Raw genomic sequence first — 16,014 nt, 5'->3', positions numbered from 1 at the left:
ACAATCAGCGAGATAGAAATGTCCCAGATGAGCCCATAAAAGTCTTAAGTTTCACTGTGATTGGTCATGTGCCCAAGCCATGAACCAATCCTTATGAACAGGGTTGATATATTCTGAGTGGCTTAATCCATTCTGGTATCCATCCTGGACTGCAGGTGGAGTCATTCCCATTCCAACCGCACGGTTGAGCACGCACAGTGGGGTGGATCACAAAAAGTAATTCAGGATGCTGCTCTCAAAGAGAGGAGTGAATATTAGAGAAGAACTGGGAGGAGGAAGAGGAGAAAGAAGGAGAAAGGCAGCAGCAACAACATCAGAAATCTGTCCACTGCAGTGATCCACAATAGGTGATCCATGCATAAGCGTTTTCATAAATCACATGAGAAAAAGAGTGTGAGAGCTAGGAGTTTCCAGGTTTCTTGAAGGCCATAGAACTTGAGGGCTCTTAGTCATGAATATATCATGCTAACCCATGTATAATAACAAATAAAAAGGAGGACGAAGAAGATGATAAGTCTGCTAAAATCATTGCCTTTCATCCTTGTGTTTGGGCAGTGAGTGGGAGAATATAGATGGGAAAATGAAGAAGAAAGAGCTATGTCCTAGTTAAATTTGTAATCTTGACTTTCATGATGTGCCTTTGGTAGTCAAATAAATCATTACCCAGGGACAGCAATTCTAGGGTAGCTTAATGTTTCTTTCATAAGATGTGCCATTTGACCCTAATGTAGCATTGGAATGGAAAATGTACTTTTATATATTTTTTTATACAGGAAAGATAGAATTAAATAGCCATTAATTGGGAACACATTATCTTTCTTAACTATTTGAACCCTACTTTAAAAGCCTGAATTTCTTTGAAATATTATTTATTTTAATGAGCTGTTTAATCTCTAGATAACAATTTCACCATCTTAATGGACCATATTCCAGAGACATGTGAAGCTAATAGGAATGAGGTGGCCACTTACATGACCTAGAATATTTATCTGAGATCTTGACGGGTGTATCAACTTCAGCGGTATAAAAGCCTACTTTGTAAAAGTTCATCTCATTTATAAGTTTCAATGAAAAGTCTCAGGTCTTCAAATCCCAGCCTCAAGCCAGCTTTCCACAGGATATACCTACAAGGCCAGAGGGAGGAATATATGACCACTACCCAGGCATAAGGGAGGCAGATGCCATGACCTGTAGACTAAATGCGGACTGATAGATTTGTAACTACTTCATGCGAAAAATGCCCACAGCCCGGGTTGTACTAAAACCTGTGTGTGTGAGATTGAGTGGGAAAAGATGTGCTTAAAGGTTGTTAATTTTATTTATTTGTTTGTTTGTTTGTTTATTCCTTCCTTTAGCAAAACTAAAACTATGATATGAAACGTGTGGAAAGACAGATTAAAAAGAGTTCCTTGGAAATAATGCTCCTAATGTAGTAACAGAACGAAACCCCAATCCCAGAGCCTAAATCCATTTCTCCTCTGACAGCAAGAGTAGTAATACCCTTTTGTATTATGTATAGAAGAGCAAACTTAAGACGATCCGAAGCTGATCTGCTCTTAATTTGCCCAGCAAGTTAAGTTTCCCTTTAATTCACCTCTTTCCCCTAAAATACAGTGGGAAGAGCACTGGATTGGAAATCAGACAACCTGGTTCCAGCTCCACCACTCACCAGCTGGTGACATCTTGGGTGAGTTATTTAATCTCTCTCATTCTCAGCCTCTTCATATACAAAAGAGGAATATAAACACTTTTCAAGCTAACCTAGATTAAGTTGTAAATGTGTATATTATATCATTATATACCTATAATTTATTCATCCCATCAAGGGTAAAATCACTTAGACTTTCAAACCATAATTTAAAAACTAATAAGGAGAATAATTTAGAGAAAAAAGCAAGGGAGCTACTGGCACCTCTTTTTATCCCTAACACTCTAGACAAATCTCCGTTGTAGCATTTGCTCATTTTAAAGGAATATGTCTTACCTCCTAGACTGGGTTCCCTGAAAGCAAAGACCCTACCATACAAATTTTGTTTCCAGTGTCCAGCAAGTCCTCAACACGGAGGCACATTCTAGGTAATAAGAAAGTGAACACCTGAAATTAAGGCACTCATTCTCACTTACTGAAGAAGCAGAGGTGGTCATTGAGGTGTTTCCTCCCGGGGCCTGTGGATGTGGATCATGACTTCACTGAAGACCAGCCCCACAGGCACAAGCCTGTCTCCTTGGTGTGAGTTCATCCACTTGCTGGGGAAGCCCCTCCGTCTCCACTCCAAGACAGGCTAATTCCTTGCTTCTTGGTCTAAGACTGTCAAAGACTGTCTCCCTTGAGTTTCTTTTCCTCTTCATCAGTATCTCTACCATTTCTTCCTAATGTCTTTTCTATTACCACAGGAAGCTATTTTGTATCAACTGTCTTATTCTCCCTCAGATGCAGACCAGTTGTTTGGTGGAAGGTGAAGAAGTTCCAGGGAAAAAATTGGCATTCACTTCAGACTAATGAAACACACCAATTATCCAGAAGGTCAGATTCCTTGAGGGGGCAGTGTAGTAAGATCATCAAAATAACCCTGAGGTAGAAGAGGGGGAACTTTGGCTTTGTCCAGACTCTACATCAACTTACTGACTATCTTGTAGTGCAGGTAACCTCTCCATATGTCAGCTTCCAGTAAAATGAGTGGTGAGGATGAGATGATCTCGGAGCCCTCTTTCATGTCTAATATTCAGAATTAAAGGTGTATTTTGTGTCACCATAAAACAGAATTGTTTGTATGTTGAGAATAGTTTGAGCCAAGGCCAAAAAACTGGTCTTGCATTAGGGCCAAGAGTGAATCTGTATGATCTTAAAATAAACAAATGTGGTTAAAGTGTTAGTGAATCTGATTCTCTACAACTGTGAGTTCACAGTTGGTGGACAGTTAAGCAGGCCCCACTGAGGAACTTTGTAAAATGGTTAAAGAAAACTGGACTGATTGCAGCTTCCAAAATGAGTGGGTCTGCTAATCACACGCTTCAGTGGTTTTTAAAATTATAACCATGTGCTATGTCTTTCTTGTATCACACCAGCATCACATAGAATAGGCACTATTGTCATTTTCCTGTGCTATTCTTAAGAAAAAAAATGTTGTTGCCTAGTAATAGAGATTTGTTTCGCTTGAGACTGCAAGCACATGGATCATTCATTCATTCTTCAGTGAACACTGAGAACCTGCTATGTGCATTGCTTGAGGTACTGATTGCACCTTATATGTGAATCTGACATATACTTATTCATTGGAAGTTCATACACAAATACTCACCCTCTTACATACACTCATACAACTATTATAAATGGCAGGAAGTGATAAGTAAACCTCTTGGAAGAGATACAGATTAATAGAGAAGGGAGATATCCCAGTTGAGGGCTCAAAGCAAGAATTTTATGGAACAAGAAGCTTATAAAACAAATCTTGAAGGCTGGCTTAGACTTGGACCTGTAGAAATGATAAGAAAGAGCAAAAGCAAAGAAAGAGAGTCTAGAAAGCACAGCACATGTGAGAAAAAAAATAACACCAGTTATAGCATCTAACTTACCAACTGTTTACCATGTGCTAAGAACTCTAAACACATGATCTTGGTGAATCCTTGTAATTCTAAGGGATTGGTTTTATTAGTATGCCTATTTTCAGATAGAGAAACCAAGGCCCAGAAAAGAAGAGTACCTTGCCCAAGCTATCCCATTAAAAGAAAGAACAGGTAGTTCAGGACTACTGAAGTCTGTGGTTGTATTAAAGAGGAAGGAAAATATAATCTGAAAAGTTCGTTGTGGCTAGGTGGTAAACAGGCTAGAATACTAGACTCTTGCAGTGAATCAAACTTAAGAAAAACAAATAGTGAAACAAATAGCGTATAATATCACTTATATGCGGAATCTAGAAAAATGGTACAGATGAACTTATTTGCAAAGCAGAAATAGAGACACAGATGTAGAGAACAAATGTATGGATACCAAGGGGGGAAGGGGGTGGGATGAATTGGGAGATTGGGATTGACATATATACACTACTATGTATGAAATAGATAACTAGTAAGAACCTGCTGTATAAAAAAATAAAATAAAATAAAATAAAATTCAAAAATAAATAAATAAACAAATAAAAAATAAAAACAAACAAAAAGAGGAACACAAATGAACTGGGAAGTAAAAAGTGAAACCTTCTATATATATCTTTTAAAAAACTCTGCTCCATATCTTAATTAAAATGACCAAAATCAGTACTCCTTTAACACTTTTGTCAATGTTGAAGCACAAAACGGCAGTCACATCTGGAAGGGACATCGGTACCCTTGCCAGGACAGCCTTCTACTTTTGAAGGTGGCAAAAATGAGGCTGAAATGTAACTAACTGTGATTAAATGTTCCATTCAACTTAATCTTTAAATGAAGAATATATATATATGTATATATATATATATATATATATATATATATATATAGGCACATGACTATATAATTCTTGCCAATTATTTCCATACTACTGTTGGGAACTGACAACTAAAGATGATACTAAAAACTTAAAATCCCCTGGCATTCATACAATCTATGCACTTCTCGGAAAACTATTAAGTTGTGTTCTCTCCTGTGCTTTAATCATAATAATGTGATTCTATTACTCCATTGAGTTGGTTGGTAACCAGAAGTACATAAGGCATTTAACAGAGACAGATCCCCTAAGTGGACACATTAATTCCCTCCTAAATGCCTTGTAAATAAAAGATGCACCAGTACCTCAAAGGATGTTCTGTTTTCACAGAGCTTAGTAAAGTGGCTTAGATTTTCTCTTGTTTGATCAGCTGTTCAGGAATTAACTTCCACTAAGCACGTTTATATTAAAAATGTGTATTATCTAACATAAATATTTTCTGTAAAATAAGAAATTCCTCTTAGATGTTTATATGCTCCCATCAGAAAGTTCATACTATGGGGATTTACACTGAGTTTCTGTGTTTATATTTGGTTTCTTATTCTAGCAGTTATTCAGAAATACAGTTGATAGTTAAAACACACATCCCCAAAGGGACACCTTTTTAAGGTCTCTGTGAATTAAATCAGCAATGTTTTTATCTCTGTCTTGAGCAGTACCACTTAGTATGTTATTATAGTACTAATAATAATAGCTAACAGGTACTGACTATTTTTATTATTGTTTGCATTTTTATTTGACTCTCACTTTGATAAAATCAAAAGAAGGCTTGAGATATCTCCTTCCGTTATTCTGCAATTATGATATTGTACTCCATACCTTCAATAGTGTTGCATTCACTGAGGTGACCCAACACACATGTTTCTTGCAACCCATAGCTCTCATGTTGGAATCTTATCATTAAATTGGTATTTCCCCCTGAGGAAAAAAATTTAGGAGCTTACTTTTAAAACAGAAGCAGTCATTTAACCTTGTTCAGTTACAGAGAGGATTGTCAAAGAAGATATTAAAGCAATGTTCTTCTCTAGATAAATGTTCACAAACTATAAACACATTTTAAAAGCTGAGAACTTTATTTTAGCTATTTAAGCCAGCTTCTTTCCTCCAACTTCTAAGTGATTTTTCCCTTCTATTTTTTATATATCATTTATTTTACATATCAGCCTGGTGGTTAGTTGGACATTTCAGCCTGCCTACCCATTAATACTAATACTCATTTCAACATATAATTTTAAGGGTATTTAAAATGTAATTGATGTTTGTGGCAGCCCCTTCCAATAACTACCGCTGGATTAAAACTAGAATTCATAGAGTTAATTGAGATTATTTATGTTTAAAATAACCCAAACTATCTAGGTTGCCATTTAAAACATAACTTTTATTACCACAGGGAATTTTAAACAGTATGTCTGTGAGATTTGGAGTGCGTATCTCAAAGAACTTGACTGAAATCACAAACGAAGTTAATCATATAGTATTGAACAGAAAGGTTTAACTCAATAAGAAACCAAAATCCTTTTTTTCATAATTTCACCATAATTTTATTTTGTATTTACAGTCTTCAATTCCTAATGCAAGGGTCTTACTGAGGATTGGGGGGATTAGGGAGGAGAGACGGGGTTTGGAGGAGAGGAATCAGAGGTCTTATACGGACAACAATAATTAATAAAGTTAACAGGATGTGAAAGTCTTCCAGAAGAAATTCTTGCAGCCAGCTTTGCGTTCTCGGGGTGCCATGGCAGGGTTTGAGTTAGCGGATCTCTGCAGCTCCAGCCTCATTTCATCCTGTTCAGCAGCCTGGGACAAATCTTCAGGCTCCAGGGCATCGTTCTCTGTCTGGTTGGGTTCAGAGAGCAGTTCTGCCAAGAAGTACTTGGCCAATTCCTGTATGGGGTGGAAGGAAGAGCGAAAGAGAGAGAGAGAGAGGATAAGAATGAGGATGGTGGAGAAGGAGAAATGGAAAAGCCTGCTTGAAAAACAGATTTAACCACACCCAAACCCCAATTTTCACAGCTGTGCACTTTTTGTCACACTTAAAATTGGTTAAGGATATAAAAACAAGGGCTGTTGTTATAATCACCAAGTACCCAAAGAAGCTTTAAAAACGCAAACGTTTCTGCAAGTTTTCTGCTTCTGTAGGTTTAAAATACACACATAGAAAGAAATAGATCGTTAGTTTTTCAACATGAGCCAACAGTTTCTTTAACTCAATTTCCATATCATGAGCGGCAAACTAGAATTGTTCTTACCATTTTTACTAAGTCAGCTGTGGAGACCGAGATCTTTCACAATCGTAAACATATTGTGTTCTGGCTGTAGAGCGCCAGTTAGCCCCCAATCCCGCTGCATGGGAGGGAGGTGGTGCTTAGGACAGTAGCAGCTTCAGAGGTCCGTGCTTTCAGCACCTGGGTCAGCACCTCCCGCGGTCAGCACCGGGGATAAATGTCACCATCCCTTCGAGCTCAGTTACCAAGGTCTTGGAATTTTCTTGAATGCTAAAGAACTCACCTGAACAGTGACCTACTGCGCTGATCAGGAGAAACAAAGAGGTAAAAAGGGATTCTGTACTTTGAAAGTTTTCCTGTGAGCTTTGGTAGCTAAGGGACCCAGAAAAGCACCGGCACTCTTTGGGAGCACCTCTTAAATTCACCCAAGGGATCAGAGGCAAGGCTAGGGAAGGTTGGGAGGTTCTGGAGAGGGGAAAGAAGACGTCGAGGGAGTCTCCTTACCTGCTTCCCAGCGGCAGCAGCCAGGGATTTCTGCAGAAACTGACGGAGTCGGGGATCTGAGGGCGCGCCGGTGACACCGCCCAGAGCCAGAACGATGGAGAGCGCGGCCAGCGCGCACTGGAGACGGCAGGACAGCATCTCGGCGGCGCCGGAGAAGCCGAGCTAGAGTGCGGTTGGTCAAACTCTAGGAGCTGATCGCAGGCAGCAGCAACGGCTCTGAACCTCGCGACTCCTGAAGCGGCTTGTATGCTCTCCTCCGTCTCCCCCTTTTTAAACTCTCTCTCTGACGTCAGACTAGGAGGCGCCCCCAGATCTCACCAGCGCTTTTACGCACCATTACCCTCGTGAAATCAATCACAGAGGTGAGAGGAGGCTACACAATCAGAAGTGGCTTATTAAAAAAAATTAAATCCTGCACAGGCACAGGCCCACACGATTCCACACGTCACACCATCTACACAATCTTTTTATATTCACTCAGTGCTACGCACATACACACTCCATAATTTCACTCACACATGTGCACACTTAATTACACACACTCAAACACTCAGCCCCTGGAGAAGCAAATGCACTATCACACTCAGCCGCACACACATAAGTGTATCCAGACAATTCTATCCATCAGCATGCTCAAACATTTTAGGAGAACCAAATGCAAAAGTATATGAGTGTGACAAGTGGAGACGGTTACAAGAGATTGTGACAGTGAATGTCATAAGCATTCCTCTAAGAACAGATTTGAAAATGGAATGTGGATTTTAGAAGGACTAAGTCACCTTTCTCCATTAACTCTGTAAAGAGTCTTGTAGATTAAGATGTAATGGGGCTTGAAAAGAACTTCACTTTTCCTTATAATGGAAGAGTACCTTAAACTCACCCTCCATCCCTCTTTCTCAGCAGCAGAGACACTTCTAGTCTGCTTGCCATTCCACTGTGACAAAAAATGCTGAAGGAAAAAAAAGTGAGATTGACTTCATTTTGGTCCTAGAAACTTGGAGCTAGAAAGAAATCTCAGAAAACATCTACTAAACCTCAGAGTTTGCGTCACTGAGCCTAGAAATAGGCAGTGAAATTCTCTGGCTCACATAGTACACAGCTGGAGCAAGGACCAGACCTCCACATTCCAAGGCTAGGATTCTTTTCACTCAACTCTGAGTTTTCTAATGGATTCCTGGCTAGTAGTAGCAGTTTTAGGTCAGGGACTCCCAGTCTGGACATACAGAAGTCCAGGAACCCCCTGAATGTAAGTGACCATTATTGTAAGTCTCTGTGTGAGAAAAGCATCAACAGTGCTCCCCTGCTCCCCACACAAATAAAAAGGAAGTTTGAGAAATGCTGTTCTGGAATTCTGGTTGTGGTCTAGTTAGATGTTTGCTGTCCTGATCAGAGTTCTGGTAGCTTTTTCTTTTCTTTTTTTCCCCCAGAATAATTCCTTATCAAGGAATGGCCAGCTAATATCCTGGCATGGACCAGATGATCCCTGCAGGCTCTTCAAGGGCTGACATTTTATAAACTTCAAGTTCATAAGAGCTGAAAAAAATTCCTGTATCTCCAGAAACCAAGTGAAGCAGAGAACTTGACTAATCCTGTCACCAGCCAGGCATCACATATGTATTCTCAATACTTAGACCAAGACCACAGTGTTGAGAGGCAGGAGGGGTTGGGAGGTGTCCTGAATGGCTTGAATAATTGTCACCTTTTCTTTTTGTGTCTGTAAGCTAAAGCAATAAGAGAAGGCACAGCAAGGAGTGCTAAAGCTTCCAGGGCTTGGTGAGTCCAGACAAGGCTTAGCACAAGTAAGGCATTAAAAAGTCACTCACATGTGTTGGAATAGTCTGGGAGAGCAATGGATCTCAGACTGCAGAACACAATGCATGTTATTTTCTCTAGATATCCTGGAACCTTCCTAGGCCTATAGCTGGGGGTTCAGAGTCTAGTTATGTCAACCCAACTGTCCCAAGGCACCCTCAAATGATCTCACATCTCTTCCACTCAAGACTTGCCCTTGGCAGCCCCATTGAGTAGAGACTAATTTTCCTAAAACAGGAGCCAGCCAAAGAACAAATAGCAGCCCCTCCATCTTGCTCTATGCTCTCTTCTACTTCCCTCCCCAGACTCCTGCCCCTCTCCTTCCACATCCTTATCCTCCTTTTTCCTCTTTCTCCTTTCCCAAACCTTTCTCTGAATTTATCTTTCCAAATCTTCCTTATTCAATCCCCCCTTTTACTTTCTTTCCCCACTCCCTATCCTCATTCCTCTCTGTTGTACTTCCCTCTCCCCAGTCATTTTCTGACTTTGGTCTGGTTCTATCTGGCTTCCTTCTGCCTTCTCTGCACGTCTCCCTCCCTTCCCATTCTGCCTACACAATATCTATCCCAGTCTCTGCCTCTAGTCTCTTCCTCTCTTAAGCCCCTCCTTCCATTTCTTCCTCTTTCCTTCTCAGCTGTTTCTCATAAAAAATACTCATGGTGCTCGCTTCAGCAGCACATATACTAAAATTGGAACGACACAGAGAAGATTAGCATGGCCCCTGAGCAAGGATGACACGCAAATTCTTGAAGCGTTCCATATTTTTCAGGAACAAAGAAAATGCAACATACAATACAATATCAGAACTTAAAAGGAAAACATTTCAGTTCAGTCAGTCTATTTCAATCTAATTTATATCCAGTAAAATGCAAAGGTCTTAAGTGTACAGTTCAGTGAGCTTTGACACCCCTATAAACCTATGAAGCCAACGTGGGAATGAAGATATAGAATATTTCTTCACCTTCAAAGTTTCTGAGTGCCCCGTTTCAGTCCATTGCTCCCCAAGAGGCAAGTACTCTTCTGATGTCTCTCATTAGAAGTTAGTTGTGACTGTTTTTGAACTTTATGTAAATGGAATGATTTGGTATTAAAAAAAAAAAAATACTCATGATCTTTAGCTGTTTAAGTACCTATTTGGGAATAGTAAGTCTGGATGGCTTCCCTCATACCTTTGCTGAAGTGCTGAAGCTGTGGATGAGATGACTTCCAGGCTTTTTGTTTTGTTTAGTTTTATAATCCTCAAATTGTTAGGAGTCTAGGAGCCACTTAAGAAAGAAAGAAGAACAAAAGGGGACACAAATTCTTCCTTAAGCCCCCTCACCATGGCCAAGTTTTGCGTAAAGTTTGATTTAGCACAAAGACACTTGAAACTTCCCCAACCTGAGCCCTTTGCAGCCGACCCCCAGGGTCTTGCTCCCAAGTCCCAAAGGCTGGAGGGGGGCGGGGGGTGCTGTCTGTGGTTGTACTGGGGACCCTATTTCCCAGACCTTGGTCACTAAGAATGATACACCCCATCCTTGTGCAGCCCTCTGTGGTCCACAAAGTATTTTCTCATCCAGTATGACAGGGCATGCTAGCCCCATCTCACAGAGGAGGAAATTGAGTCCCTGAGAGCACAGCTGCCTCTGCCTCGCACAAGGGCACGCAGGCAGGAAGTGGCAAGGTTGAGGGAGGTTTCTGATCAGTTTAGCAACTTTCCTCCTCCCCTGACTCAGGGATGCCAGAGACACCTCCTGGCTGAGCAGTCTGCAGCCAGGATGCAAGGGCTTCGAGGGGGCATCTAGGCCTCTTTCATGTGCTGCTCTCCAACTGGGATATGATTTCCCACCTCCCTGTGAAATGTACATTTGGGCGTGACTACCTGCCAATATGATGAGCAAAAACTCATTTTAATAAGAGACAATAAAATCTATGAGTAATCAGGTGTTCAATATTAAGCAGTGCAGGGAAGCAGAAAGTAACTGTATTTGGAGTCCAGAGACCTGGGTTCTAGTTCTGGTTCTGCCACAGTCCAGCTGGGGGCTTCCTCTCTGGGCCTTAGTTTCTTCATCTGCAAAATAGAAGCCTTGGTAGGCAACCTTTGTGGTTCTTTCCAGCCCTGATCATCAACAAGCTTGAGTTTGAGAAAATAAAGGGGCAAACTAGAGCACACTGCGATGTTAAAATGCTGTTTCTCAAATTGAGAACTTTATATTGGAAAAGAACCTGGCTTTTATGTAATATGAGGGAGGAAGCCGGATGCAGCGGGTATTTCACAGGCCTATTAGAAGGAAAATTTGCTCTTGCATCTTGCTTCTGGTGCTGACCTGCCCTCCCCACCTGGACCTCAGTCTCTCCATCTGTAAAATTGATTCACTCAAATCCTTTCTACAAATAAGTACTGAGAATCTGCACTGCTTGAGAGGTTCATAATATGGTAGTGAACTAGATAGACAAAGTCCTAGTGAGAAAGACAAACAATAAACACATCAATTAATTAATTATGTTCAAGTTGCTAAGAATTAACACAAGGCATAAAGCATGATGACTAGGGGAAAACCCTCCTGAGGAGGAACCATTTGAGCAGAGACCTGAAGGAGGTGAGGGAGCTAGCCATGCAAATATCTGAATAAAGATATTTCCTTGTCAGGTGGAAAGACAATCTGTTCAAAGGCCCTGAGGTAGAAGCATGCTTGGTACATTCAAACATCAGAAACAAGGCAAGGGAACTCGAACAGAGTGGGTGAATCAGAGAGGGCTGGGAGATGAGACCAGCAAGGCAGACAGGGGCCAGATCACATAGAGCCTTGAAGACTATGGTAAGAAAACCACTGGAGGATTTTGAGCAAGGGATTGACCTGATTTGATTTTTTTAAATCAATGCCTTCTGCTAAAGTGGAGAATGAACTGTAAGAGAGAAGCAGAGTCAGGAAGATAACTTAGGAGTCTAAGAACCATTTAAGAGAAAAGAGGAGCCAGGATGAAAGGGACACATTCTCCCTTAAATACCCAAGCTGGTTGGCTTGGCCTAAAGGCATTTCATACCTCCAACCCGAGACTACTGTAGCCAACTCCCAAGGCCTGTTTCCATGGAAGGGAAGGTGGTTTGTGCTTGTTTGGGGGAACTTATTCTCCCCAGATTAGTTCAGGCAAGAGAAGATGGTATTTGGGCAAGAGTGACAGCTATGAAGGAGCTGAGGACTGGTTAGGTTTGAAGTTTATTTTGAAGTACAGTTGACAAGACATGCTAATGGTTTGTTTGGATCTCAAGTTAAGGAAATGAGAAGAACAATTGGTAACAAGTGATCTAGACATTCCCTAAAATGCTTTCAAGTTCCACAAATTTCTGAGAGTGCAGGAAGTGGATTTCTGACAAAAACTTCTCTTGGACATTTTGTAAGTGAAAAACCATTTTACTTCCAAGCCAGAATAAAGTGAGAATTACAGGCGGTGGGGAAAAGCAACATGGTATAGTGTAAAAAGCCCTGGTCTAGATGTCTGAGGCCCTAGACCTAAGTCCTCAGTTCTCTCTTGCTTAAAATGGGTCTGATAATCCTTGCTTTTGCTATAATATGATTTAAGAACCAGGTCAGACAGTGTAAGTGAAAGTGCTTGGCTATCCATAAAACATGATAAAAAGATAAAGTACTGTTTTTGTTGTTGCTGCCCAGAGGGAGGCCGCCAGCCAGCGCCAAGGGGTGATATTCAATGAGCCAGCTTCTGGAAGCTGGAGTGTCCTCAATGATACCCTGACCGAAATAGTCAGACTGCCCTTCCTCTGGGTACACTGTAGGTTATGATCTGAAGATCCAGGAAGATCTCTCACAGAAATGCAGCAGACTGGTGCTGAAAAATGTTGATTTAGTGGAAGACAAATTCTTCTTCTTATATGTGAGGTCTCTGTGGATTCTGTAGGTAGAACGAACCTCAGGTGAACCTCAGGTAACTGAGGACTGTATCACTTGACCCCCAACCATAGGTAGCTGATACTTTCAGGAACACATATCCATTGATCCCTTAGTAATCTCTGAGCTTCAGCAAAGGAAAAAACCCTAAACACTGTTCTGTGTAATTGTTCCTATCTGCTAAAAACTAACTGAAGCTGTCATATGAATATGCTAATATAGTCATTGGAAAGATAAGGGACTTCACTGGAAGGCCTAGGGAGGACACATCCACCAACCAATGAGGAACACGTATGTCCCTGGCACACAATAAAAGAGAGTAGCACTGCTGACCCACCTCTGCGTAGTTTCATGTTTGATCGTGTGTTAATATCAACCAAACAAGGGAATGGAGGCCTCAGGTTACATAGTTAGTGCAGAGCTGGGCTGATGTCAGATCCCTGTCTGCCACTCCAACATTTCCTCTCTCACCAGAGAGAAGCAAGGAGACTTTGCCCCTAATTATCCTCTCAGATTCCTTTCTCTTTGTGGGTCCACTGGACTCTCCAGAAGCATCCCACTTGCTGATCTATGGCTTCTACTCAGAGCTCCCCAGTGAAATGAAATCGAGCTGTGCTCTGCCCGACTGTGCCACCCAGAGAACGTCTCCCAGTTCTCTTTACCTATTTTCCTCCTAAAAACAAGGTGTTAAGTCTCAGGTCTTGCACGAGCCTTCCCGGTGCAGTTGGCAGGGGAAGAGCTGTCTTGACCAATGGGGACTGAGAAATGAGGCCAGAGACCTACGGCCCTGTTCCTGGAATAGTACACAAGAGATGGCGAAGTTCCTCTTCAGGGTGCTCCTGAGACCCACCCCCCCCCCTTTGAAACGGCATGGTAGGGGCTATATAAACAAAGAAGTGCCCCATGGAGTGAAAGTATCCCTTTCACAGCTCCAATTTCCCACACTCAAACTATAATCTTAACCTAGACTGGTGGACCTTAACTCTGGCTTCACACCAGGATTGTCTGGGAAACATTTTAAAAGCATAGATGCCTGGAACCCATCTGCAAAGATTCTGACTTATAGGTCTATACATTTTAAGAACTGAATTATAGTCTACTACTAGAATGGGCTCCAGCTTTGTAGAAAATGATGGAGTCACAAAGCACCGCCCACCACTGTTCTTCTCTCATCTCGCTCTGCTCACTTCCTTCTCCCTTTTACCGTTCTCTTCTTTCCCATCTTTGACTCGGGGACCCCCAAGCACAATGGACTTGGCTTGGCTCCGTCAGGGCCAAAGCACCTGCTTCATTGGCTTTCCTGTTACAATACCAATTGTTGAGGGCAGAGGCAGGACTGCAGCCGGAAGTGGACCCAACCACAGACCAGGACCTTCAAAAGCATCTAGTGCCTCCCCTGTGTTTACACGTTGGAAAATTGAATTCAAGAGAAAGGAAGGGTCTCTCTCAAAACCACATAACTGGTATTAGAGTCAGATCCTCTGATTCTCTTAGTTTTATGTTATTTCTGTGAAGTTTCTTGAATCCCTTCCACCCAAGTGGTTGAAATCATGTTGTAAGATTGGCAGTTCCTGCCCTGTTATCTATGTATCTCCCCATCAGCCTGAAGCAAAACCTTAATCCCTGACAAGAGTATGATCCTAGAGAGAAAGCTGTGGGGATTAATGTGTTGAGCCTTCATTGTTTGTGTCTCCATCCTTTTCTGGTTGTGCGTTTCCTAATCCCATGAAACAACTGGACCTGCTTCTCAAGGCCACGGCTAAGCGTGGCTACCTCAGCTCACCCAGAGGAAGCTGTTGTTAAACTGAGCTCTCCTGCCCTCTGCTGGCTCAACTGGTAGAAGACAACTTCATCTAAAATTTTAGGGCGGGATAGTATTCATTCCTTCATGTATTTCCTTCGCCAACTTTTTTAAAGCACCCACTATGCGGAGAGAACTGTGCTTGGTGCTAGGGTTGTAAAGAAGTACTCAGACAAAAACCTTTTCCTTCACACATTTGATTATTGAGCACGTTGTGCCAGACACTGTGCTGGGGATTCAGAGATGACCAAAACTCAATCCTTGGCTTTGAAAAGAAGTCGCAATCTAGGAAATTATACAGATTACTATCTGAGCGGTAGAATCAAACAATTAGCACTAGAAGGAACTTCAGACACTTTGTAACCTGTGTTATAAAGGCTTCCCAGGCTTCCCAAATTAGGTCCTGGGCTCCCTGCCCACAGGCCACAGGGCCTGCAGAGGCAGGGGGAGTGGGGGTGTGGCAGGAATTCTACTTCTTTGAACAGGATTCTGCAACAAAGTTTCATAGAAACAAAGAGCTTGAAGGGGTAGCAAAGTTGGAAAACTGCATTTCTAATACAAACCATCTTCATATTTAGCCTGAATACCCTCCAACCTCATGAACCTGTACTCATAATCAATGTCACATTTCTAGCTGGTCTCAGAGTCACTGACCTAATCACCTTTTTGAACCCACATGGCAGTGAAATCTCACTCCCTTTGCAAGGTGCTTCCAAGAAGGTCTCACATGTGAGGGCTCCCTTGCCCCCAGGTCATCACCAGTGTTGAGAACCTGGGAATGTGACCTTATCTGAAAAAAAAAAAAAAGGTCTTTGCAGATATAATCAGTTCAGTATGTCAAGATGAGATCATCCTGGATTATCTGCATGGGCCCCAAATCCAAACACAAGGATACTTATTATTAAAAAATAATTATTTAAAGATCACCTAATATGCATCTAAATCTATATCAGTTATTTACTTATAACTATCTTGTTCTAGTGAATATTCAAATTAGTTTACAGGAGTAGATTTTTATAATGCAAATTAGCAACTAGTAATTTGAGGTTCAAGATGGTGAACTCAGCCTGTGCACCCACTTATTTTGCAAACCTTCCAAACTTTGCAGATTCCTCATTGGCATAATCAAATGCAAAGTAGGGAGAGAATAGGGTTTTACTTCAGGCTGATGGGGAGATACATGAAAACAGTCTAAAGAATCAGAGTAAATGCCTCTCTCTCCCCTATGGACAAAGTTACTACAAGAAACAATAAAACAAACAAGAAAAACCTTAGAAACTCTCCAGCTTATATTCTCTACAAGACTTGTGAAGTTATTGCGTCAAT

General features: G+C 41.5%; 1 protein-coding gene and 1 non-coding gene across 2 annotated transcripts; one reads left to right on the top strand and one right to left on the bottom strand.

The window, feature by feature from the left end:
- Positions 1–6,133: 6,133 nt before the first annotated feature.
- Positions 6,134–7,329, bottom strand: SST (somatostatin). Its single transcript, XM_061193288.1, has 2 exons — positions 7,192–7,329; positions 6,134–6,346 (listed from the first exon to the last, which is right to left on the bottom strand). The coding sequence occupies exons 1-2, from the start codon at positions 7,327–7,329 to the stop codon at positions 6,134–6,136; spliced, it is 351 nt and encodes a 116-aa protein (XP_061049271.1).
- Positions 7,330–9,662: 2,333 nt separating this feature from the next.
- On the top strand, positions 9,663–9,769 carry LOC133094200 (U6 spliceosomal RNA). Its single transcript, XR_009701413.1, has one exon. It is a non-coding gene; the product is annotated as a U6 spliceosomal RNA (small nuclear RNA).
- Positions 9,770–16,014: the final 6,245 nt, after the last annotated feature.

The sequence above is a fragment of the Eubalaena glacialis genome, chromosome 6 (assembly GCF_028564815.1).
Source record: "Eubalaena glacialis isolate mEubGla1 chromosome 6, mEubGla1.1.hap2.+ XY, whole genome shotgun sequence".
NCBI lineage: Eukaryota > Metazoa > Chordata > Mammalia > Artiodactyla > Balaenidae > Eubalaena > Eubalaena glacialis.
This window is presented reverse-complemented; position numbering and strand designations above follow the sequence as displayed.